This window comes from Protopterus annectens, chromosome 10.part0 (assembly GCF_019279795.1).
Source record: "Protopterus annectens isolate FY-2018-M chromosome 10.part0, PAN1.0, whole genome shotgun sequence".
NCBI classification, from domain to species: Eukaryota; Metazoa; Chordata; order Ceratodontiformes; family Protopteridae; genus Protopterus; species Protopterus annectens.
Window position 1 is genome coordinate 1646164057 of NC_056744.1, and position 27452 is coordinate 1646191508.

Sequence of the window (27452 nt, forward strand, 5' to 3'; positions counted from 1 at the left end):
CGGCATAAAAGCCATAAGAGGCGGGCAGAGACTCATTCCTCTGCTCCGCCAGTAAGGTAGTTAGCCCTCCCAGGAGGGTCTCCGGATCTTCAGCCTCTCGGCTCCGTTCCCTCCGCTTTTCTCCGGAGCCGGGGGAGGAGTACCGGTCTCCCTCTAGGTCATTGAGGCGGCCTTCCCGGCCCGCTTCAACGACCTCTTCGAGGTCCACCAGAAGCATGTCTGATACTGATTTGGACCGGATGATGCATAGATTCTTGCAGGCCCAGATGCAGATGGGGGTGCTCCTGCCTCCCTCCCCTCCGGGGGGAGCTCGGCCCCTTTCTTTGCCCCAATTGCTCCTTCTCCGATTCGCTATCGGGTTTAAGAGTCTTTGGATCTGAGCCATCTCGGACCCGGGGAGTCGTCGGCAGCGACAGTAGTGGCTACTTCGACACCAACCGTACCCTCGAGCGTGTCGGATCCGAGCTCTCGGGGCCGAGAGCCAAGCTTCGGATCCGCAAAAGTGAGTGTGTCTTCAGCTCCGTTTCGGTCAGAGCACACTCCCCTTTTAGGTCCGATCGCTTCGGCTCCAACACCGGTCCTTGCGTTGGAACCGAGGGGGCTGCTCTTGGAGCCAGGGGAGAGTGGTTCACCCTCGGCTTTTGACATTGTGGAGAGGATTCTGTCGAGGAGTTCCAGGTCCCCAGTCCGGGCTACGGATCCACCTGTCACTCCCGCGCATTTGGGCCTATATTCCATCGTCCGGCCCCAGGGACAGCCTGCGTCGGTGCTCCAGTTGGTTCCCGTAGGGGAACAGGACCCCGTTGGTGAGCCCTCCTTGGACAGTCCCGCCAAGGAGATCCCTCACAAATGAAAGTGCAAAAGGAGGCACTTGGACTCCCCTGAGTCCCTCATGGAGGACACGGACTTAGAGGAAGGGGAAGGTTCCCCAAGGTCACCCCTTGAAGACGTCTCCTTTGAAGACATTATGGAAATGCTACGTATCAGAGGAGGGTGGTCTACCCAAAAACTTTCCTCCGATGAGTCTGTGTTTCTGGAGGCATTTGACGCAGGCCCATCTACCTCTTGGGTGTCCCCCCCCGGCTGATCCCCTGGTAGACTTGATTACTACCAGGGCTTGGAAGGAGCCGGACACCGTGGAGCCAATCCCTAGAAGACCAGACAAAATACTCAGTCCCCCTCCTGACAGACAGGCATGGAATAAAGGTTCCCCAGTAGATGCCATGGTGGTGGCGGCCGCCACTAAGAAGGAACTAGCACAGGAAAGTTCCTCTGTCCATCCTCCTGATAAGGAATCTCGGATGATGGACCGTATTGGAAAGCGGATGTTTTCTTCAGCTACCTTTTCTGTAAGGGCGCTGAATTACCTGACACATGTCATCAGGCTCCAGCGGGACTTGATAAAAGAATATGCTGGAGCTCCCCCAGAGTCCATGGCGGCCGAGGACAAATGGACCTTCTCAGCTTGCATGGCCACTCTAAAGTCAATTTCTAACACTTCCATGTGGCTCCTCTCCCATGCCACGGAGGGAGCGGCTAGAGCCAGCGGAGCAGGGGTCGCCTTGCAGCGCCATGCCTGGCTTCGCCTTTGCGACTTTGCGGAACCCTTCAAGGCGTCCTTCGCAAACGCTCCCTTTGACGGTTCTACACTATTCGGCAAAACCGTCCGTGACACGCTGCTCCAGAGTGAGAAAGATGGGAAGACGCTGTCTGCCGTCGGGATCCACTTATCTAATCCTCAAAGGTCTTTCTCAAGGAACCAGAGAGGACAGAAGATGTGGTTCCGGAAGTCCCAGCAGTCCCGTTCGCTCCAGACCCTTCGTCCTTCAGAGGCAGAGGAGGACAAGGTGGACACCAGCCCAGAGGCAGAGGGGGGGGGGCGAAGAATTTCAGGTACAGAGAACCTTTCTCAGACCGGCCCGCACAGCAGCCCTGAGGGCTTGCCTGGCTGTCCCTCTCTGGAGGCAGTCAGGGGACGTTTTTCGGAGCACCTACAAAGTTGGGAGTCCATTACTACAGATCGTTGGGTGCGCCGAATAATATCCAGAGGTTACACTATTCCCTTTCTGTATCTTCCCCCTCTAATGAAGCGCCTTCCTGATGTCCCACCCGATCAAAGGGAGGCGACAGCTTCAGAAATATCGAAGTTGCTAGGAAAACGGTCTATCCAGCACATCCCCACAGAGCAATCCAGAATGGGCAATTACTCCAGGTTCTTTTTGGTGCCAAAAAAGACAGGGGACTTAAGGCCAGTTCTGAACCTGTCATCTCTAAACCTGTTCATTGCCAAAGAGAAATTCCAGATGGTCACTCTGCAATCTATTCTCTCTCCTACAGGAGAACGATTGGATGTGCTCCATAGACCTCAAGGATGCGTACTACCACATTCTCAAAGACAGACGGTCCAGGAGGTTTCTCCGCTTTCGGCTAGGAGCCAGTCACTTTCAGTTCAGGGTTCTCCCGTTCCACCTCACCACAGCCCCCAGGGTGTTCACCAAGGTCATGGCAGTTGTAGCAGCCCACCTGAGACTTCAGGGAATTCAGGTCTTTCCATACCTGGACGATTGGCTCCTCACCGCCCCCACCAGGCATCTGCTTTGCTCCACCAGGGATTATTCCCTAGCCTTGGCCCAACATCTAGGCATTACTATAAATTTTCAGAAGTCGTCTCTTCATCCTGTGCAAGTTCTGGAATTTATAGGGGCCAGGATAAATACGCGCCAGGCCAAAGCCTTTCTAACAGTGGACAGGTTGCGCAACTTGTCTCTACACATAATGGCACTCCTACAGTCTCCAGCCCCACCTGCAGAATTGGTCCTGAGAGCCCTGGGCTCCATGGCGGCAGCCATCAGCCTGTCACCTCTAGCACAATTGCACATGAGAGTCCTTCAATGGACTCTTCAGGTTCAATGGTCTCTCCTACTTTACCCATTGGAGTCTCCAATTCCCCTGAGCAGGGTTTACAGGAACTCCCTTCTTTGGTGGCTCCATTCCCGAGAGCTGCGGGAAGGGAGCCACCAAAGAAGGGAGTTCCTGCAAACCCTGTTCAGGGGAATTGCAGGAACTCCCTTCTTTGGTGGCTCCATTCCCGAGAGCTGCAGGAAGGGAGACCATTTGTGATGCCTCAACCCCAAGCCACGCTGACCATGGACGCTTCTCGCCTCGGGTGGGGGGGGCATTCTATGGGCAGAACCATCCAAGGCAGGTGGACTCCCTTAGAGATCGTTCTGCATTTCAATGTCCTGGAGATGAGGGCGTGCTTCTAACCCGTTGCAAGCCCTTCAAGACCTTCTTCCTCTGGGGACTATTGCAATTCAGACAGACAACTTGGCTGTAGTCTGGTACATCAACAAACAGGGAGGAACCAGATCTTACCCTCTTTGTCGAGAGGCTATGAGAGTTTGGGACTGGGCGATTTCCACCAACTGCTTTCTGTTAGCAATGCATATTCCGGGTCAGGCCAACATTCTAGCGGGCAAGCTGAGTCGCTCGATCCTCACACCTTATGAGTGGTCTCTAAACCCATCGGTAGCGAATCAGATCTTCCTCAGATGGGGTCAACCTTGCTGCAATCTTCTTGCTTCTCCTTCAAACACAAAATGCAGCGAGTTTTTCACACTGATTCCCCCAACAGGGGAGAGCCCCAGAGACACTCTGGTTCGTGCTTGGCCCCCCCCGGTCTCCTTTATGCTTATCCTCCTCTTCCGCTAATGACAAAATTTCTGCAGAAAACACATCGATTGGGGAGCAAGATAATCCTCATCGCCCCATTCTGGCCTCGCCAGATCTGGTTCCCTTACCTGTGGTCTCACAGTGTAGTTCCTCCTTGGATCTTAGATCCCATTCCAGATCTGATCTCTCATCCTGTGGGATTACAGCCCCCAAACCTGGGCGACCTCAAGCTCACGGCTTGGTTGATCCAGTTCCACTAATAGCAAGGACTCCCGGTATCTCGTCTCCCGTAAAATCTATTCTGGTAGCGGCGCATAAGCCTTCTACCAGAAAGATCTACAGAAGTAAATGGAAGCGTTTTTCCATCTGGGCCAAAAATAGGGATTTAGATCCTTTTACTGCTCCCATTCCAATGGTTCTTGAATTCTTGTCCTATATCTTTTACCAAAGAGCTAGTGCTTCTACAGTCAAAGTCCAAATGGCAGCTATTTCCCATTTCCACACAGGGGATAACCTTGGTCCCTTAGCGCTAAGATATGCAAAACTTTTTTGAAAGGCACTTTTCTGTTGAAACCTCCAGTCAAGAATGCTGTTCCACTCTGGGACATAACCTTGGTTCTTCAGGCATTGACTGGCCCACCCTTTGATCCGGCTGCTTCGGTTGAGTTAAAATTTTTATCTTGGAAAACAGCCTTCCTGATTGTAATTACTTCAGCCAGGAGAGTATCTGAGCTTCAAGCCCTTTGTATGAAACCCCCGTATCTGGTCTTCCATAAGGACAGAGTGTCTCTCAGGACTAACCCTTCGTTTTCGCCTAAGGTGGCCTCTGAATCCAATATCAACCAATCCATTAATTTGCCTGTGTTCTTCCCCAACATTCAGAACAAAGGGGAATACAGATTGCACTTATTGGATGTGCACAGACAATTGCATTTTTACTTGCACAGGACAGCCACTACTAGGAAATCTGATCAACTTTTTGTGTCTTTCGCTAAACCATCTTTAGGAAAGCCTATTACGAAAGTTACCTTGGCCAGATGGATATCCCAATGCATCGTGCACGCTTATTTAGCCTCCGGCCAGCCTGAACCCTTAGGGGTCCATGCCCATTCTACCTGGTCTATGGCTACTTCTGCAGCATTCTGGTAGAGAGTTCCTCTAGACAACATCTGCTCAGCAGCTACTTGGTCCTTTTCTCATACCTTCATTTCTCATTATACGTTGGATCTGATATCCAGGAGTAGGGCATCATTTGGTTCCTCAGTGCTCCAGAATATCGTTCCTTGAGGTCCGCCCAAGGTTTTAGGTAGCTGGGGACTCTGTCCCACAGGTTGCTGATCAAATGAAGTTAACTACTTCAGATAAAGAAATTATGTACTCACCATAACGTTCCATCTGAGTAGGTAACTTAATTTGTCTGCAACCGACCCCCCCCTCCTTCCCCCTAACCTGTTTCATGGTTATTTCTATGACGTAAGGTTTCACCTTGTCGTGCATTAGGTTAGTGTTCCTCTTTCGAGGGTCTTAGTGTGTTTTTTTTTTAGGCAAACTCGATCTGAGGACTGGAGGGAGGTAGCAGGGCATTATGGGTAAGGGGAGGAGCTTTGAGCTTGGATCTTTTAGCTTGGAAAGCTGCTGGCTCGGATCCGAGGACGGATCCGATACCCACAGGTTGCAGACAAATGAAGTTACCTACTCAGATAGAACGTTATGGTGAGTACATAACTTCTTTTTTTTTTCAAATGTAAGACAGACTTTGATTCGCACCTTACAGTGTTTCATGCAGTCATTCCTATTCAAGTATGGGAATTTCACAACCGCGAAAATCTGGTTGCGATAATACGTAAGTACCGAATTTTGAAAGGCAGGTATGAGATTGAAGCTGCTGTATCTATTTGTCTTCAGAATATTTTTTCCTGGAGGATCAAAGTCATTTTGATGCAGAACAAGCTAAGGGGGAAATACAGAAGTTTGCCCAACAAAAACGTGAGCCATCCAGCAGATGGGGACTTTGCGTCTGATTCTTCTGATAATAAAGCACATAGAGAGACTTTGCCAGTGAAACCTTTTCCACTGTTACCAACAAAAAAATGCACGACACACAGAAGAAAGCACAGGAATTGACTAGAAGAATTGGGAGTACCTTGGAATTGCACCAGAATCTGGAGTTGGGAGATGGCAATGTACAGAAAGACCAGCAACACAGAAATTAGTGAATAAATGCAAGACTGCAAAGCATCAATCACATTTGTGAAGTATGGCTGTATAACAAAAAGTGGAAATAGTGGACTTTTGTTGACCTTGTTAAACTTGTGGGTAACAGAAACCATTTGTCTTACTTCATGTCATTAACGTTTGGAAGGATGCTGAGGGGAAGAGGAAGGAAAAAAGGTAACTAAGTAAAACAGTTTCTGTTCTTAACAGCATTTCTATGAAACCTTTAAAATATAAATTGTGTGTTTTGTAGTAAAGTATTTTAGTTGTTCATGTATGTGGTAAAAGTTACTAAATAAACAGATGCCTTTTCTTCTTCTCTTTCCTTGTAGAAATGTAGGCATTTTAGTGCAAAAAGAGAAGAAAGGCTAGACAAAATCATGTAGACTGTAATCTTGTTGAGGTGTTGGATGGGGTGCAAATGAGATCAGAATGTATGTAGAACTGATGTGTTTTCTCTTACTTTTGCATAGTTGAATATTTGGATTATGACCCTTGGCTTAATATAATATGTTTTAAGTGGAACTGTGTAAATATGAGAATACTGAATATAATGATAAGTTTTCTTTTAGCACCAAATGTTTCAGCTTCTGTGTCAGACTGCAGCAGAGAACTGTATTTTTATCTCTTATGTTTCCATGGAGACTAGCTTATAAAAAGACAATAAAAAGCCAGAACACTAATTTCTTCAAGGTTAAAAGTTAATGTTTTTGGAAAGCATGCAATTTGTTTTTGAATCTGGGAGGGGAATAAAGATCGAAAAAACAAACACCAATTAGTGTAAGTAGAAGCACTGGCAATAACATGCGTATTAGCTTGTATAATCTCAGACCTAATGCTGTTAATTTTCATTCATTCCTCAACAGTTGAGTTTGGATCGGCCGTTATTTTAGCTCATGGCCACTAAGAATCTGTCAAGCTCCACTCTTACCTATATTGCATCAATGTCTAACATACCTCAGATTTCCTTTGCTGCTTTCGTGTTTGGACGTGTTCGCTTTGAACTCTAGAGCATTTCAGTAGAGTGACAGATACATTTCTTTCTGTCTTTTTTCCCTATAAGATCTAATTTTTTCTGTCACTAAATCCTCCCTTTTACACTTTCTTAGTGTAATCTTATTACCATAGTTGGCAAGCTGTTCTTTTCCCTCTTAAACTTTTTAGTTTAGATCTAATTACCATTGCTGGTATTCTTCTCTTTTTTACTTTGCAAGTTGTTTGTTAGTTAAAAAAAAAACTTGCCCCTACTATTTTTACTTTATTATTGTCAAAATGTCTGAAAAAGAGTCCTTCTGGCTTTAAAATGTAGTAGAAATGTGATGCAGGCACAAGTTGCCACTTTACAATGCGCATGCTTTGTGCGTGTACTGTTTGGGCCCAGACCATTTGGAGGTAGATTGTCCTATCTGTAAGGCCTTCAACCCACAAGCAACCCACAAGCAGATAGGAAAAATAAATTAATCCTGAACGGATTGTTACCTTTATCTTTTTCAGAGGCTGTTTCTGGGGCTCAACCCCCAAACCTAAGTTAAAGGAGCCTTCAACTAAGCCTTCAAGGCCTTTGGGATCCTCAAATCCCTCGTCGGATCCTACTACATAATCACCATGGAAAAAGCATAAGTCAGATCCAAAGATGGCTCCAGCACAGTCAGTGTCTGAGTCACCAAAGGCCTCCTAGGATAGCTCTTTAGATCTGAAGCCTTTACCCAGAACCATGTATTCCACATCCATAGACCTGGTACCCTGTAGAGCACCTTCACCATACCTTGAATCCCACTGGCACTCTAGGTCCCTATTGGTAGCTTCTTCTTATTCTTCCAGAAGTCTGACCAAAGCTGATGTGAAGAAAATGATGAGGAAATTTATCTCGGCCCAGATTCAGGTAGGAGTTATCCAGACTCCTAACCCTTCGGATCAGAAAACCCTTGTTCATACTACTCCACTAATCTCGGCTCCTTGTCTGATCTGACCTATCGTTTTGAAGCCCTTGGATCTGAATCTCCCAGGATCATCTGGATTGGATCAGAAGATGTTAATATGTTTGTCTCTGAGACTGCCCTGCCTCTGAGTACACCAGCTCTGACAGTTTTGGAGCCAGACAACAGTTTCAGAGTCTTTGTCGGATCTGAGGCATTAGAGTTGACTCCAAAATTTTCAGAGCCATCTCTTTTCCTTGGAGCCTTGGCATTCATTGCACAGCTTAACTCCAATCTCCACCTCAGGTGGACTGCCTATGGGGCAGGGGGAACCGATGGAGAGGAAGTGCGGCTTCTCATATCCATTGGCTTCCTTCTTTCCCAAGCTTTCTGCCTTTGAGGTGGTGGAGAGGGTGTTTTCTGCTTCTGCAGGACAGACAGTTACTACACCCGCTGGATTTATATGTCTCTGCACCTTGAGCCCCCATCATTCTATGTCACAGAGAAAGCCAGCCAAAAGTCTCCAGGCTACCCAGCAGGGTATTTCTGTCTCTTTTGACACTTCTCTAGAGCACCCCACTGAAGAAGTCCCTAGGAAGAGAAAGTGCAAGAGGAGGCACTTGGACTCCCCCTAGGAGTCTGTCACTGAAGATACTGATTTTGAAGAAGGGGAAAGGTCTCCAAGATCACCACTCGAAGACATCTCATTCAGGGACATCCTTGAGATCCTTAAGCAGAGGTGTGGTTGGTCAAATGATAACCCTTCCTCAGAGGAATCTGTATTCCTGGAGGCCTTTAGGTCTGGCCCATCTACCTCCTGGGTAACTCTGCCCACTGAGCTCACTGACGTGATCTCCAGGCAGCCATGAAAGATGCAGTTGAACCATTCCCCAAAAGACTATATCAGATTCTGGCACCACCTGTAGAAAGGGAGTTTTAGAGCAAGAGAGTGCCCGTAGAGGCTATGTTTGTGGTGGCAGCCATTAAGAAAGAACTTGCAGAGCAGAGTTCCTCTGTCCATCCCCTTAACCAGGAGTCTACAGCTTTAAACAGATTTGGGCAAGTCCTCATTCATCAATGCACCTTTTGATGGCAGTTCATTGTTTGGCCCTAAAGTGAAGGACACACTTTCCAGGTGTGAGAAAGATGGAAAGACTCTCTCTGCAGTGGGTGTACTTTTTTCCACCCCTCAAAGAACCTTATCTAGGAATCAATGAGATGGTCGAAAGATGTGGTTCAGAAAGTCCCACAGTCCTTTCCAAGACCCACTAGGAGATAGCTACCCTAGGGGCATAGGGGGGAACTCAAATGGAAGATGCCGCCCACACAGCAAACGAGGCGCATGGAACCAACGGTCTAAAGATTACTTCTCTGACAGACCCTACCAGCGTTCCTGAAATGAGGCCTGATTGTCCCTCTCTGGAGGCAGCCAGGGGTTGATTATCCCAGCACCAGAGAGCTTGGCTAGACATCACAAAAGATACATAGGTGTATCATTTTCAGAGGTTATATTATTCCCTTCCATCTCCATCTGTTTGCAAATTTCCTGATTTCCACCCAGTCCGAGGAAAACAGCAGCAATAGAAATACAAAAGCTGCTAGAAAAAGGAATCATCCAAGAGGTCCCACCAGACCGGGTACAATCCGGAACTTATTCAAGAATCTTTTTCATGCCAAAGAAAACAGGGGACTGGAGACCAATTTTGGATCTCAGCAACCTGAAAAAATTAGTTTGACACACAAATTTTTGGATGGGGATGGTTCAGTCCATTCTGCCTTTCTTGACTGGATGTGCTCGATAGACCTTCAGTATGTATACTTTCACATAGAAATGAAACAGACAATCCAGAAGGTGTATATGCTTCCAGCTGGGAGCCAGTCATTACCAGTTCAGAGCACTGTCCTTTGGCTTCAACATAGCCCCCAAGGTGTTCACCAAATACATGGCAGTGGTAGCAGCTCACTTGAGACTGCAGAAATTCTGATTTTTTTCAATATTTGGATGACTGGCTCATTACTGCCCCGAGCAGACATCTACTAATGAGAGTGTAAGATCAGGTACTCCAGACTTGGTCCAGTCTGGGGATGACCTTAGATTACAAGAAATCTTAATTAGAACCATTTCAGACATTGGAATTCATAGGAGCAATTTTCAGTATGGTATCAGTGACAGCTTCTCTTCATTTCTCAACTGTACAAACTGTCAGATTTCAGGTCAGAGGAATATTTGACATTACCACAATCTCAGCCTGACTGATTTTACAAGCCTTAAGATCAGTGTCTCTAGCAAGATTTCTCATGAGAATTATCAAAAGATGTTAGCAACACAATGGTCTATTCTTTGCCAACACATGTCAGCCCAAATAAGAATCACTCAGGCATGCAAGAGATACCTTTGATGGTGGATTCAGTCAGATCAGGGTCTACAAAGCCGTCTTTTCATTCTCTCTTAGCCCAAGGCAGTAGTGACCATGGAAGCATCCCAGACTGGTTAGGGGGAGCACTTCCTGGGGGAACAGTCCAAGGCAGGCCTTCCAAGACTGTCTCCCTTTTGGGACAATTGCAATTCAGACAGACAATATGTCAGTAGTTTGGTACATCAGCAAACAAGGAGGAACCAGGTCTTACCCCTCATGTTGAGAAATACTCAGAGTGTGGCAATGGGCGAACTCATCCAGTCATTTTCTGATAGCAATGCACATTCTGGGGAAGTGCAACGAGACAGCATATAAATTGAGCAGGTCCATTCTTGTGTCTCTCAACAAGAAGGTGGCAGAAATTATTTTTTGCTGATGGGGCCAAACTTGCTGCAATCTGTTTTCAGATCTTTAATGATTTGAGAGTGCTTATACCCGCTTTGATAATTCCCGGGCCACTCTGAAAACCTTGTTGCTTTGGGTCATTTGTTACCATTTGTTTTAATACCTAAATTTAATAACTGGACACCCCTTTGAAAGGGCATGTAGACATTGTGGTTGGTGGCAGTGTTTTACTGTATCATTTGGGGGAAGGGAACACAGCTGGAAATCTGTGCCAGGCTATCACAGAAGTGTTTGGATGTGTGATATTCAATTTAAGTGTGAGTATATCAGAAGTCTTAAACTGATATATTGTTTTGGAGTGTGGAAAAAGGAGTTACATTAGGAGTAGAAAAAGTATACAGTCCAGTCCCATGTTATAGAGCATATTCCTGTTGTGCTGTTAGGGGAAATTGTGAAATATTGCTCCTGTTTAAGTGACGGTCTCACATTGGAGTCAGTAGTGAGGATTGAAGTTCCTTAGTTACTGACTCAGGAAAGTAGGGGACATCACATTATTGGTGACTGTTTGGCGGGATATTAACCAGACATCACATTTTTGGTGGCAGCAGTGTGGGATTTTTAATTGGACTTCAGTAGCCTGTGGGTAGTTGTCATTAAGGTGTGCACTATCAACAGCCACAAGGTAAACATAGGCAAAACTAAAAGATGGCAGCTCAGTAGAAGTAAAGGTTCCACAAAAATGTTAATAAATGTAGATAAAACAGTCCAAAATGTATATAACATCCACAGGACCACCACGGCAACCAAAAACTAAAGATGTATACGCCAAACAATTCTCATACATCCGGTTACACAATATGTTTACCCTCTTACAGCTACGGCTGATTGTCAGACACATAATGTGATATATTTAGCTCGATGCACAATGTGTACCACATTTTACATAGGGAAAACAAATAGAAGATTAAGAGAAAGAATTAGGGAGCATGATTATTACATGAGGTTAAGAAATGAACATAATGCATTAGCTAGGCATGTTTCTTCTACAGATTCCACACATCAGTTTAAATTTTCAGTGTTACAAGTCATTTACCCCAACGCTCGTGGAGGTAATATTAATAATTTCACTGAGCGTTGTGAGATAAAATGGATAATTAAATTTAGAGCTGATAGAAAACCTGGTATAAATGACAAAATTCCTTTAAAACCTATTCTAAGTAATAGGAGACTGAAGGTATACAAGAATTAGTGTAAGAAACTTGATTTTAGATTGAATGATATTTCATTATTCTTGTTTATATTGTTTTTATTCATAATATCTAATTTCATTTTTATGTACATATATATTATTTATATATTTATTTATTGATATCTAGGTTTTTATACATTATTTTTATGAAGAATATATTCATAAAAGTTGGTAAACATGCACATATAGCTTTGTATTTGTTCTACTAATTTTAATTAACTACAACTTAGCTTCTATGTTACTGAATATGTTTGTTTTATAAATTTATGTACCAAGACACCATGGGTTATTAATGTATGCTTTTTAATGAGAATGTTTTAAGGGTTTTGTTTTTAATAGGAGACCATTATAGTTGGAAACATTTTATATTGCATTTTATATTGCACATCTATGGTTTTAAGTTGTGATTTATTAATTTGCAGGAAGTGATGTCATGTTTTTAATTAACTTGAGAGTATATTAATTGTTACGCTGCATAGTTTTGTAAAGTCTGATGAAGCCTTCGTGGTGAAAACGCTAACTTTGTTTGTTAATAATAAAATCAGAATATACGATGTTATGTGATCCTATCTCGCCTACATTCTGACTGATGGGTTCGGAGCCGATCCCTCGGCTCCGACTCGGCACGCTTATGCCAAAGAGCGAAGTCTCTTATTGGCTGAGCTTACTATATCCCAGGATGCACCACTACCAGTCCCCCAGATCTCGTTTGCCGCTAACTAGCAAAGACGTGGTCTCGAGCTGGCTGAGCTAAGTAGTGTTTTCACTAACTTTTTCTGTCAGGAATTTTCTGATTCTTCTACAAAAAGCTGTTTTAACAGCTATATTGTTCCTTTGTGTGTGACTGGTGATTTTTTTGTGGTAAAATTTTGTGTGTGGTTGCGTGTTTGTTTTGGCTAGAGGCCCCTTTGAATTGTAGGGCCTTTTTCCCTGTCAGTTAATTGTTTTCAAATCCTTAGGGGTTTTTGGATCCCCTTAGTTAACTTTCTCTTGTTGTCGGACTGACAACCTTAATCGGCAACCGTAAAATTATTGTAGTGACAGTCTTTAAAGAAAAAGAAGTGTGTGTTTTTTTTCTGTGATAGGGTTACTAATTTTGTGGCTATAATGTCTCAGGCTCCTAGGCCTTCGGGCTTTAAGAAATGCACTAAGTGTAATTTTAAGATGTCAATCACAGATGACCACTCTCTCTGTGTGTATTGTTTGGGCGCCAAACATTTGCAGGAGTCCTGCAGCGTGTGTCACGCGTTTTCCTCGAGGGTCCTCCAAGAGAGGAAAAATAAACTTATATTGAAAGGCCTTATAAAACCCTCTTTTGAAGAAGCATTAGCATCCTCTCCTTCTCCTGCTAAAAAGAAAAGGGCGTCGGCTCCGACCAGTCCGTCGGACCCGACCGCCAAAAAACATAGGCAGGCTTCTCCTTCGGCTCCACGGACTTCGGAGCCGAGGGTGGAACGGTCTGCCTCGATGCCTCCAGTCTCGACTCCTCTGGGTTCGGAGCCGACGGCTGGGGCATCGAGAGGTGGGTCACCTTCATCGGCTCCACTGATCTCGGAGCTGATGAAGGTTGTCCGCTCAGACACTTCCTCCTCGGCGCCGAAGTCCTCTTCGGCACCGATGGAAATTGGTTTAGACACTCCTTCGGCGCCGATAGTTATCGAGTCGCCTCGGAGCCGGTCCCCTAGTCTCTTGGAGCCGTTGGTGAGACCTACTCGGACCCGTTCCGTCTCTTCCAGGTCATCGAGGATGTCGGATTCGGACATAGACAGGGTGCTCCAAAGACTGTTCCAGTCCCCAGTCTTTCAAAAATTTGTTTCGGCTCCGACCCAATTGGCTTCGGAGCTGATAGCCCACTCCATTGCCATTCCTCCTCCGACCGCTTCGGCTCCGTCGGAGCAGGTGCTGGTGGAGCCAGTAGAGATCCTAGGGTCCAAACCCCCCTCCGCTGATGAGTCAGTGTTTCTCAAGGCCTTCGGGGCTCAGCCCTCCGCCTCCTGGGTGTCTCCGCCCTTCGACGAGCTCCTGGATTTGGTTTGTCGGAGGGCGTGGGAACATCCAGATACTGTGGAACCAGTGCCTTCTCGCCCTAACAAATTTTTGTCTGCCCCACCCGAGAAGGAGTTCTTAACGAAAGGCGTGGCTGTAGATGCCATGGTGGTGGCATCTGCTACCCAGCAGGACGTGGCAGAGGCTTCAACGTCCGTCCATCCTCCTAATAAGGAGTCTAGGAGCATGGACGATGCACGGAAGCGCACCCTGACTTCAGCGGCCTTCACTCTGAGGTCCCTGAATTATTTGGCACATTTCACTAGACTACAGAGGGATCTGGTCAAGGAGCTGTCAGACTCCCTCTCAGGTAACCTACCTGAGCAGCTAGCCCAGTCGGTTAGCTCTCAGTTGGCTATCCTTACCTCGATTTCTAAATCGTCCATGAGGCTCATTTCATATGCGGCCGAAGGGGCGGGCAGAGCGGCAGGCACAGGCGTGGCTCTACGGAGACAAGCCTGGCTCCGTTTGTGTCATTTCGCGGAGGTCTTCAAGTCTTCCTTTGCCGACGCTCCCTTTGATGGGTCCTCTTTGTTTGGACCCAAGGTAAAAGACACTCTTACCTGCTGTGAGCAAGAAGGAAAGACTTTATCTGCCGTAGGAGCACGTTATTCCACTCCCTTTCGGCCTTATCCCAAGGCTAAAAGAGGAGGGAAGATGTGGTTCCGCAAATCACAGAAGTTCTTTCCTCAACAGCAGGAAGATTCCCCTTCCAGAGGCAGAGGACGGGGAAATTTTTCTGGGAGACGCCGTCCCAGAGGCGGCAGAGGGCACCGCAACACTGGAGACCGCGAGTCCTTTCGTGGGTCTTCAGCCTCCCACACTTCATGAGGGATTGCCCGGCTGTGCTGCTCCGGAGCCAGTCGGGTGCCGTTTTGCCAAGCACCTAAAAGCCTGGGAGTCCATTACTCAGGACAGATGGGTGCTTCGGGTTATTGCCGGAGGTTACACCATTCCCTTCACACACTCACCCCCACCGTCCAAAAAAATCCCGGACCCACCACCCAGTCAAAGGGAAGTTGCAGCCGTAGAAGCTTCAAAGCTGCTAGAAAAAGGAGTCATCCAACCGGTCCCCACAGACCAGATCGGATCCGGAAATTACTCAAGGTTCTTTTTAGTGCCAAAAAAGACAGGGGACCTAAGACCCATTTTGGATCTCAGCAAACTAAACCAGTCCGTCATGAAGTCCAAATTCCGAATGGTCACTTTACAATCCATTCTCCCATTGTTGGAGAAGGATGTTTGGATGTGCTCCATAGATCTCAAGGACGCCTATTATCACATACCGATACATCAGGCGTCCAGGAGGTATCTGCGCTTCAGCCTGGGAGACAGTCATTTCCATTTTTGTGCACTGCCCTTTGGTCTCACCACAGCCCCCAGGGTGTTCACCAAGTGTTTGGCAGTAGTGACTGCTCACCTGAGGAGTCTCGGATTCCAAGTGTTTCCCTATCTGGACGACTGGCTCCTGACTGCCACCACCAGGCATCTTCTACTAGAGAACCTACAAGCCACCATCTCCCTGGGTGCTTCCCTGGGAATTACATTCAACTGGTCAAAGTCTGTCTTGCTGCCCTCTCAGCGCATAAGATTCATAGGAGCAGAGATAGACTCAAAATTGATGCGAATCTTCCTTCCTACCGAAAGGATACAGACATTACAAGGTCAAGTCCGAGCCCTGCTTCTAAGATCCAAAGCCCCAGCCAGGTTGGTCCTGCAACTTTTAGGTTCAATGTCTGCCACGGTTCTTCTAGTTCCTCTGGCAAGATTGCACATGAGGATTCTTCAGTGGCTGTTATCGACACAATGGTCTTTTCAGGATCTCCCTCTCAATCATCACATACTGATTACAGAAACGTGCAAACGGGACCTCCGCTGGTGGCTTCAGCCATCCAATCTGAATCAGGGAAGACCTTTTGTTATACCCCCTCCGGTGGCCACCTTGACAACGGATGCCTCCCAGACGAGGTGGGGGGGCATTGTCTGGGCAGGTCAGTTCAGGGTTCTTGGCTTCCAAACGAAACATTTCTCCATATCAATGTGTTGGAAATGAGGGCTGTACTTCTGTCCCTACAGGCCCTCCACAAGTTTCTCCCTCAAGGCATTATCGCTATCCAAACAGACAACATGCCAGTGGTCTGGTATCTAAACAAACAAGGAGGGACCAGATCTTACCCCCTTTGCAGAGAGGCCATGAGGGTGTGGGAATGGGCGGTAGCTACCAACCGCTTCCTGGTAGCGACCCACATTCCAGAGAAATCCAATGTATTGGCGGACAGACTAAGCAGGACTATTCTCTCTCCTCACGAGTGGTCCCTGAACGAAACAGTAGCAGCTCAGGTTTTCAAAAGATGGGGGACCCCGTGCTGCGACCTGTTTGCAACACCACAAAACACGAAGTGCAAAAGGTTCTTTTCCTTGACCCCGCGTCAAGGGGAGGCAGCTACGGATGCTCTAGTCCAACCTTGGCCAACAGGACTACTTTATGCTTTCCCTCCAGTTCCGCTCCTCCCCAAAGTCATCCAGAAAGCTTCCCAATTGGGGTCCACAATGATTCTAATTGCTCCGTACTGGCCTCGTCAGGTATGGTTCCCCTACCTAAAGAAATATGCTCTGGACGGTCCTTGGTTTTTGGATCTAACTCCGGACCTTCTGATTCATCAGTCGGGACAACAGCACCAGTCCCTTCACACTTTGAAATTAACAGCTTGGCTCCTCCACTTCCGACTTTAGTCAGAAATCACATCTTGGACCCGGAAGTTATTCACATTTTATCTTCAGCCCACAAACCCTCCACTAAGAAATTGTATCACAGTAAGTGGAAGAGGTTTGCTATCTGGGCTCAACTTAGAGGCTTAGACCCTATTACTGCCCCGATACCAGAGGTCTTAAAATTTTTAACATCCTTGTTTAATCAAGGATCTTCAGTCTCTACTATTAAAGTCCAACTAGCAGCTATCTCCAAATTTCACGAATCCATAGACCCACCGTTGATGAGCAGCAGATTATGTAAAACTTTCATGAAAGGTGCTGTACTTTTAAGACCCCCAGTTTTTCATCCTGCGCCTCCGTGGGATCTTGATTTGGTACTTCGTACCTTAACATCTTTCCCCTTTGAACCGGCTGTTACATGTGAGTTGAAATATCTGTCTTGGAAAACTGCCTTCTTAGTTGCAATTACCTCTGCAAGAAGAGTTTCAGAACTTCAAGCCCTATCTATCAAACCACCGTATTTGATTTTTCACAAGGATAGAGTATCACTTAGGCCTAATCCATCTTTTGTTCCAAAAGTTTGTTCTAATCTCTGTCTCCAACAATCTCTAGAGCTACCAGTTTTCTTTCCAAAATTTTCAAACAAAGCGGAATACACCTTGCATACATTGGATGTTCACAGGCAATTGCGCTTCTATCTAGACAGGACTCAACAAATTCGAAAGACAGATCAATTGTTTGTGTCCTTTTCAGATAATAAACTGGGAAAAACCATCATTAAAGCTACTATTGCCAAATGGATTAGAGATTGCATTACTCAGGCTTATTCCTCTTCAAATAAACAACTTACAACATCCGTCAAAGCTCACTCTACTAGAGCTATGGCTACCTCTATTGCATTCCATTCCAAGCTCGCTATTTCTGAGATTTGTGCTGCGGCTACTTGGTCCAACCCGCACACTTTCATTTCCCACTATAAATTGGATGTGGCATCTAAAGGGCGAGCATCATTTGGTTCCACTGTACTCAGGAGTGTTTTCCAGTGAGCCACCCAGGATTCAGGTGCTAGGGACGCTGTCCCATCAGTCAGAATGTAGGCGAGATAGGATCACATAACATCTTTTAGTTATGTACTCACCATAACTTCAGATGTTTGGGATCCATCTCGCCTACATTCCTAATACCCACCCTCCTTCCCCCTGCCTTGGAGATCAGAAGAGATTGAACGGTTTCAGTTCTACTGTTTTTATCTTGTATCATCTGTCAATGTTATATAAGCAGTGCGTGCATGTGTGCATGTATGCGGACAAACTAGATCTGGGGGACTGGTAGTGGTGCATCCTGGGATATAGTAAGCTCAGCCAATAAGAGACTTCGCTCTTTGGCATAAGCGTGCCGAGTCGGAGCCGAGGGATCGGCTCCGAACCCATCAGTCAGAATGCAGGCGAGATGGATCCCAAACATCTGAAGTTATGGTGAGTACATAACTAAAAGTTTTATGTCGTTCCAGTTATTGACTGAAAAAGTCTATGAGAATTGTTTGGCATATACATCTTTAGTTTTTGGTTGCCGTGGTGGTCCCGTGGATATTATATACGTTTTGGACAAGGTAAACATACACAATCTCAGTCCACCACAGTTTTATTTATTTTTAGTTAGTTAGTCAGGGACAGCAGGCAAAGATGTCAGTAGAAGACTATAGTAAGCTGACAAAGAACCAGGTGGCCAGGGAGTGTGAAGCCAGAGGACTGGATGCATGCCTACCAGACTAAGGAAGCAGTGATTTCAGCCTTAGTTGCAGTTTCAGCTCAGACCAGCCATTTAGAGTGTATCCAGTTTGGTATTGGGGATGTACAGCCTGCCGAGACAGGAAAGTTAACATTTTCTTCAGAGGACCTGAGATTCTGTCTGGAGTTAGAGAGACTGCACCTGGAGACTGAGGATAGAATGTGACGTCTGGAGGCTGAGGAAAGGGAAAACTGGAGGCTGAAGAAAGGGATGGGCAGTGCCAATATGAACTGGTGGCTGAAGAGAAGGTCTGTCAATATGAACTGGAGGCCAAACGAACTGAATTGGAATCAGCATAGAGACTGAGTCATTTAGAAGCCAAAGAAAATGAGAGATAGCACTGGCATAAAGTGGAGCTTCTTACCCTTCGAGAAGGTCATGGAGGTAATGGGAAGGGATAACTGGACCCTAAAAGCTGTAAAGGTCAGTACATTTTTTTCCTCAATACAGGGATGGGGATGACTGATAATTTTAGTCATATTTTTGAGAGAGTATGTAGACAGTATGATGTTGACCATTAGCTCTGGGTTTGGCTCTTGACTCCCTTACTCCATGGCAAAGCTGTTCAGGCCATGTCAAAACTGTCTGATATAGATTGTTTGAATTATTATAAACTAAAAACTGCTTTCTTGATTCGTTTAAACTAACACCTGAAGCTTATAGAAACATTTTTGTGAACACAGACGCAAGGCAGATGTGTACATGTTTATATTGCTGTTTTAAGTACTTACTTTCGCAGATGGATGAGTGGGTGTCAGGTCATCATGTTTGAGGGACTGGCAGACCTTTTGTTAGGGAACAGGCCATCAGTACTTTGTCGGATGAGATGAGAATCTGATTAGCAGATCGAGAGTGTAACTATGCGGAGGAGCTGGGGAGAAAAGAGGATCTCTATTTAGCAAACAGAGTGCCAGTGCATAAGAAAGATATGCCCAGTATGGACATAAGGAAGCCTATGGGGGCAGTCTAAACCACTCCAATGGAGTACACCAGTAACGGGAAACTACTAGTCCAAGTACACAGTTAGGGATTTGATTTTTCAAATGTAACCATAGGAGCCAAATAGCAGCCAAATGTCCATCAAGGCAAGGTGAGAAACAGAAGGTGAAGGTGCCAGCAAGTGGGGATGACAAACTGCCAGTGGTAAGTTGTTTGGAAACAACAGGGATGCCAAACTGTCACCAAAATGTATATCCTATCTTAGTATATGGTAAATGGGTCACTGCTAAGAGAGAGACAGCTTCTAATATAACCATTGTGAGGTCTGCTGTGGTTGGAGAAGAGCAGTACTTGCTTGGAAAGTCCACTCCAGTCAGAGCTTTAGGAGGGACTCCATTCTAAATACCTTTGGTTAGGGTTCATTTTGACTGGGAGGGTGGAAGAGGAAGCAAGCAAGTAGGTGTGTTTAAGGGTATTCTTGCAGATGTCCTGAAAGGGAATGACTTTGATGATGCAGTGACACGCAGTCAGGCTTGGAGACAGGCATGTAGGTCCGGTAGCCTTCAGGAGACCCAGACAGATCTCATACCTGAAGCTGGGACTGGTGTTGTAGCTGTTTCAGAGAAGGAGCTACTCTGTAGCAGTAAGTGTGAAAGTGAGCTACAGCTGCTGGTAGGTGCTGATGTTCCCTTGGACAAGGTGACTGCAAGGACAGAGGTGAATGATAGTACCCAGATTGTCAGTGAGGCACAGCTGTCGGAAGTTACTAGGCTTCCTAAGGAAGGGGAAGCTATTCAAACATGGCTAGTTCCTGTTACTGTCAATGAAGAGCCATTTCAGAGGGTGACCATAGATATTGTGGGATCCCTGAGTACTCCAAGTTCTATGGTAAAGATGTTTATTCTGGTGGTAGTGATTTATGCTACCAAATACCCTGAAGCAGTGGCTCTGTCATCTCTTGAGGCAGAAAAGATGGAAATACTCTGCTAGAAATTTTCAGTAGGGTAGATTTTCTGAGGGAGATACTGACTGATCAAGATGCCAACTTCAAGTCAGACCTGCTGACTTGTTTGTGGAAGCATTGTTGGGTGAAACATCTCAAGACCATCCCCTACCATCCCCAGACTAATGGTCTTGTGGAGAGGTTAAACTCTACATTAAATAATATGCCATGGACATTTGCAGACCATTTTAAAAGGGCAAGGTTAACCATTAAACCCAGTAAGGGTCAGGTGGGTATGGCAGAGGTCACTTTCTTGGGACACAGAGTGGGCAGTGGTAAGATTAGTCTAGAACCTGTCAAAGTGGAAGCTATTCAAACGTGGCCAGTTCCTGTTACTAAAAAGCCATTAGGAGTATTTCTAGGGATAGTGGAGTACTATAGAAAATTTGTGCCCAATTATAGTACAATAGCTGCACCCTTTACTGATCTAACTAGGAAAAATAAACTGGATAAGGTAGTGTGAACAACAGATTGTGAGCAGGCATTCCAAAACCTTAAAGAAATTTTAGGAGGACCCCTGTGTTAGCCAGCCCAGATTATACCAACAAGTTTGTTATGCAAGAAGGTGCTTCAAATTATGGGATGGGGGCTATACTTAGCCAAGTTTCCTCAGAAGGAGAAGATCACCCAGTGGTATATCTTAGCTGTAGACTTCAACCCAGGGAAGAATGTTATGCAGCTGTGGGGAAAGAATGTCTATCCATAATATGGGCATTTCTGAAGCTGCATCCCTGTATTTATGGAAGAAAATTTACCATACTCACAGATCATAACCCTTTAACATGGATAAATAGAGTCAGCAAGCAGAATTCCTAGTTACTGAAGTGGAGTCTAGGGCTGCAAGCATATGACATAACAATATAACACTGCAGTGGAGTTAATAATGCCAGTGCAGATGGATTGTCCACGAGAGGAGTGGGTTGAAGTATTCCCAGACAGACCCATTTTCTCATGTGTTGTTTTTCAAGGGTCACTTGAAAATTGTGCTTAAGTCATAGGGGGAGAAATGTGAATAAATTAGACACTGTCATCTGTGCTAGCATGTCTGGTTGAAGGTTTGTACATAATTTCAGATTAACCTGTGTATTATATGCCAGCATGACTAGCTGTGATATTGTAAATAAGATCTTGTATGTTAATTAATACTTTGTACAGGATGTTTTAAAAAGTTGAACAGTGTTCTGTTAGACATTTAACTGTGCATGGTTGTGAAGGTGATTCTAACTGTGGGCTGTTTCAGAGTCAGTTGATCTGTAGATGATGCCATTGGAATGTATCCAGTTCTGTGTTTACTTTCAGAGACTGAAAGACAGGAAGGAACTTTAATAAACAGCTGTCTGTTGATTTTCAAATGGTGAAATGAAAATAAAAACTGAAACAGTTGAGACAGTTAACCTAGTCTATAAAAGGGCCTGCTGAATGCAGTTGGAGTCAGTTATGGTAGTTGTTGTTCAGTTGAGTTGTAGTAGTTGTTTAGTTGTGTTTAGTTGAGTTGTGTAAACAGTTGTACTGAGCAGTGGCTACCCAAAGGAGTCACCAAAAATGGTAAGCCTGCCTTTGCTCTGTTGTGATATTTAGTTTAAATCAGGGACAGCATTTTTCAGTTAGATAAGAAATTATAGCTAATCAGTCCGAGTTTTTTTCTAAATGTTGGATTTCTATCCTTCAATATTAATTTAATTTTCCTGGTGATGGAATTCTGTTTTTTTATTGACATTACTGTTTTATATTTTTAATCATTTTGCTCATTAAGTATTTATATTATCTTATATTGTGGCTGATCAATCAGTATATTTTCCTGGGGCCACTCCAAAATCCTGGCTGCTTTGGGTCATTTGCTACCATTTGTTTTAATACCTAATTTTAATAATTGGCCACCCATTTGAAATGGCATGTAGATGCTGTAGTTGGTGGCAGCATTTTACCATATCATTTGGGGGAAGGGACACAGCTGGTAATCTGTGTCAGGCTTTCCCAGACATGTTTGGATGTGTGATATTCAGTTTATTTAAGTGTGAGTGTATCAAATGTCTTACACTGGGATATATTGTTCTGGAGTGTGTAATAAGGAGTTACATTAGGGATGGACAGAAGTATACAGTCCAGTCCCATGTTATAGGGCATGTTCCTGTTGTGCTGTTTGGGGAAATTGTAAAGTATTACTCCTGTTTAAGTGATGGTCTCACATTGGAGTCAGTAGTGAGGATTGAAGTTCCTTAGTTACTAACCCAGGGTAGTAGGGAACATCACATTATTGGTGGCTGTTCAATAGGATATTAACCGGATTGTTCAGGAGAGGAGTGGGTTGAAATATTCCCAGACAGAACCATTTTTCTTGTGTTGTTTTTCAAGGGTCACTTGAAAATCGTGCTTGAGTCATAGTGGTAAAGAGTGTGCTATAGTCTTCTGCTGACATCTTTGCCTGCTATCCCTGACTAACTAACTAAAAACAAATAAAACTGTTGTGGACTGAAATTCTGTATGTTTATCTTCTGGCTGTTGAGAGTGCACACCTTAATGATAACTACCCAAAGGCTACTGAAGTCCAATTAAAAACCCCACTAAGCTGTCACCAATATGTGATATCCAATTAGTATCCCACCACTGCCACCAATATGTGACAGCCAGTTAATATCCCACTGAACTTTCACCAATATGTGATGTCCCCTACTATCCCTGGGTCAGTAACTAAGGAATTTCAATCCTCACTACTGACTCCAATGTGAGACCATCACTTAAACTGGAGTAATATTTCACAATTTCCCCTAAGACCACAACAGAAACATGCTTAATAACCAGGGACTGGACTGTATACTTCTGTCCACCCCTAATGCAATTCCTTAATGCACACACCAGAGCAATGTGTCTCAGTGTAAGATCTCTGATACACTTACACTTAAATAAATTAAATCTTACACATCCACACATTTCTGGAAAGTCTGAGACAGATTTCCAGCTCTATCCCTTCCCCAAAATGATACAATAAAAATGCTGCCACTAATCAGAGTATCTACATAACCTTTCAAAGGGTGTCCAATTATTAAATTTAGATAGCAAAACAAATGGTAGCAAATGACCTAAAGCAGCCAGACTTTGGAGTGGCCTGAGAATTATTAAAGCAGGTATAAACACTCCTAAGTCACTAAAGAATACACTAATTGACTAGCCACAATGTAAGATAATAAAAATATTTAATAATGAGCAAAATTATTAAAAATGTAAAATAGTAATTTCAATAAGGAAACAGAATTCACTCACCAGGTAAATGAAATTAATACCAAAGGACAGAGATCCAACATTTAGAAAAACTGTCACTGGTTAGCTATAATTTCCTGTCTGACTAAAGAAAACACTGTCCCTGATCTAAACTAAAATATTTCGATACAGCAAAGGCAGGCTTACAGTTCTTGGTGAGTTCTTTGGGTATCGACTGTGAAATGAACTCAACTAATACAGCAACTCAACTCAACTGTTCAAACCATCTTCCGCATGTTCTTTTATAAACTAGAGTAACTGTCTCAACTGTTCCAGTTCTTATTTTCATTTTACGCTTTGAAAATCCACAAACAGTTGTTTATTAAAGTTCCATCCTGTTTTTCAGTCTCTAACAGTAAACACAGAGCATTTGAACACATTCTGATGACATCATCTGTAGATCAGCTGACTCTGAGACAGTCTGCATTTAGAATCTCCTGCACAAACATGCACAGTTAGACATGTAACATAGCACTATCCAACTCTTTAAACATCCTGTGCAAGCAGAATATTAATCAACATGTAAGAACCTATTTACATATTTACAATATCATAGCTATTGAATTTCTTCCAATCTGAACCCAACTGTTGAGAAAAAATGAAAATGGACAACACAGATGGAATGTTATGGTGAATACATAACTTCTTTTTTGGATTATGATTAATTAAGGCCTGTGGTAGCAGCTGTCTATCTGGGACAAATGTTCCTATTAGGAGGGTTAAATGTCATTACTTGAAGGGTTTGCTATCAAAATGTTGAATCTCAAAACAAAATCTATTTAATTACTCGAACTGACACTTCGATTTGCGAATGTCACTTTTACAGAATGTGGGAAATCATCACCTTGACATCCGCATTTGCAGTTATTCAAAATATCAGGAGGTAACATCAGACCTTCAGACACTTTGCTGAAGCTGCCATAGGAATTATACATCTACAGCAAAGCTTTTACAGTTTTGTGGTGGGCAAGCCCCCGTGCACCCCCCACACCCCCTGCATATTATATATTCTGACTCCAAGATCGCACTACAGTGAGGAAAAGTGTAAATTTCCCCAATCCCCACTGTAGTGCGATCTGTTATCAGAACGTCAGTCCCACATTAGTGAATTCACACTGCCATTTGCTAATGAGGAATTGAACATATCTGGTTTGGCATTACAGAAACTGGAAAACATGCATTTGACCATCCCAGTTTCCCCATAAGTGCCGTTCCACATTTTGATAGTAAACCTTTTTGCAGATACGCAGTTATGTGTGTTTGTATTAAATTAACAGGTTATAGGGGTGTTCTTGGAGAGTGTTTGTTTTTTTTTTGTTTGAGAGTTTTTGTTAAAACAAAAAGTCTTGTAAAATGTGACTTAAGTTCCAAGGCACATGATAAGGAAAAAACTGTACCAAGCATTAGTGGGTGAATGTATCACAAAGTCAGGAAATAGGGAATTAAAAAAGCTGCTGTATATAATAGATGGGAATAATAAGTTCTTACCGTAATGGTGACACTTTCCATATTAATCTTCGAATGTGAGTGGTCTCACAGGTATAGACAAAAAGTAAAGAATATTTAATTATATTAAGAAATGCAGAGTGCAAATAACAATGCTACAGAAGACACATTTAGAAATAAATGAGCATGTGAATTTGATAAAGAAAGGATTTCAGGGTGGATATTTAGCAGAAAATCGGGGACAACAGTAAAGATTAGTATTTATATTAATTGCTAGAAAGCTCCAATAGTAAGAGAAGAGGGGAAAAAAGGTAACAATTGTGGATTTGTGGTAGCACAGGGACTACGCTGGCATGTATTAAAATTCTACCTAACATTATTATGGAGCTTAACAAAATTTGGCCAGAAATTATCAACTTTAAGCAGGGAATATTGTTTATTAGTAAGGACTGGAATTTATTTTGCAACAATGAGGGTATATCGGGGGAAGGGGGGCTAGAAGGAAAAATATAACAACCGAGGGTAGATTTCTGAAGAAATTTTTGAAAATATTTGGTATCAAAGATACAAATTCAGTAGTAGAAACTTAGAATTTACATATTATTCCCCAATGTATGATAAATTGGCTAAACTAGACAGAAATTATATTTCACAGGAACATGTCCATATAATTGAAAACTTTGACATACATCTAATAACTTTTTCAGATTACGCACCACAAATTACTAAGATAAAATGCAGGGTAATGAAGTAAAGGTGATAGACTGGTGCTTCCCTCCTACCTGTTAAAAAGGACTGTGTAGTGGTAATTACTCAAGAGTTATTAGGGAAGATAGAAAGTAATACAGAGGTTATAGCTAGTGAGTGGGATAAAACGAAAGCAGAGTTTATAAATCGGGTAGAAATAAAACAAAATAAGATCTGGTTAAGAACTAACAGGAAATATTTAGAGGAGCTGACAAAAGTTAAAGTATTGCAAAATAAAGGGAATCTGAGAATACGAACATGTGCAGTTGCAGAGTACTAATAACTCTATAGCTCAAAAAATCTTTGGCACAACAACTTAGGCAACAAAAAGTGGAAAGGATTTTTGCCAAATTTAGGGAGCCTGTAACAAGAAAAATAAATAGAGATTCTGTAGAGGTGTTAGAGATATTTCAGAAATTTTATGAAAATGCATATAAAGCAGAGAAAGGGAAAATCAAGAAAAAGTACAAATGAAAATATTTAGGGAAGACTTAAATATTCCATGGTTAGAGGTAGATGAAGCTCAACAATTAAAAGGTAAGATAGGAAGAGATGAGATAAAAATGGTGATGTATAACCAATCGGCATGAAAGTCTCTAGGAATAGATGGTATTCCAGTGGAATATTGGAAGCTAATAGGGAAGAATGTGATAATGATCTGGAAGGTTTTGTTTAAAAGTATTTTAAAAGCAGGAGATGCACTAACATTCTGGAAAAACAGCTGTGATTGCTGTAATACCTAAAGATAGTAAAGACCCATCAGATCCAGCTTCATATAGGCCCATTTCCGTTTTAAACCAAGGTTATAAAGTCTTTATGTCTATGACTGCTAAAAGAATACTGGCCAGACTCTGTGAATGATGCTTAGATGCTGTAGTATTACTGAGCAACACTGTCATGGCACCACTGTAGAAGAATCTGGAATAATCTGCATCTGCACTGGGTTGGAATAAAATCATCATATCTGTATCTTTATTTAGAGCTTTCCAGAACCACAGGAAGCTATTGTGGAGAGCAATGGAACATGTCATCAAGTGCCTAGAAGAAAAGCAGTAATATGGAAACGTAGCAAATCATTTGTGTCATTAGAAGAGTCCCCACAAGGAACAAGCTTAACTGAAATGTCAGACTCTATAACCACAACTGATGGCCAGGTGGGTGTCAGACAATCTTGTTACTTACTTTAAACAGGGTCTGTGTTCCAGATGAACACCAGTATGTGATTGTGCTTCTCATTAGGCTTTCCCCATTTTGTTAAGAACAGACTGTCATTCTTATTTTTCATTTAAAAAATAACTTAAATGTTTTTTCATACTTTTTTGTTTGTTTGTACTCCTCCCCCAGGAAAAAAGTAATTTAGAGTTGCTTGTCCATACTGAATTTGCCGCATTGCATGAAATTCTTAATCAACTTCATGAACATCTTCATACTAAAGAACAAAGGCTTATAGAAAACATCATGAGTGGAAAGCCTATGGCTCAGAATGAAGTACTGGAAACTCTGTACAGCATCAGAACTACAAGCAATGCCATTCGGAAAGCAGTATCTGATTCCATTAGTCCTTCTTTGGTAAGAAATTACTAATCATTCTGAAGTATTATACTCTGTTATGTTAGTGCAGTACAGAAGCGCTTGTCCACCTTTTACTGAGTTTCTTAAAGCTGTAGTCATGCAGTCAGTAGCTAATATTAATTACTCTGCTT

At 43.6% G+C, this 27452-nt stretch overlaps 1 protein-coding gene across 1 annotated transcript in view; it reads left to right on the forward strand.

Moving 5' to 3' along the window:
* The window catches only part of LOC122813841 (E3 ubiquitin-protein ligase TRIM39-like), a 212015-nt gene that overhangs the window by 149086 nt on the left and 35477 nt on the right, over nt 1-27452 (forward strand). The window contains exons 3-4 of the mRNA XM_044086376.1: nt 26730-26903; nt 27094-27318. Coding sequence (XP_043942311.1) covers nt 26730-26903; nt 27094-27318 — 399 coding nt within the window. The remainder of the gene's footprint in view (nt 1-26729; nt 26904-27093; nt 27319-27452) is intronic.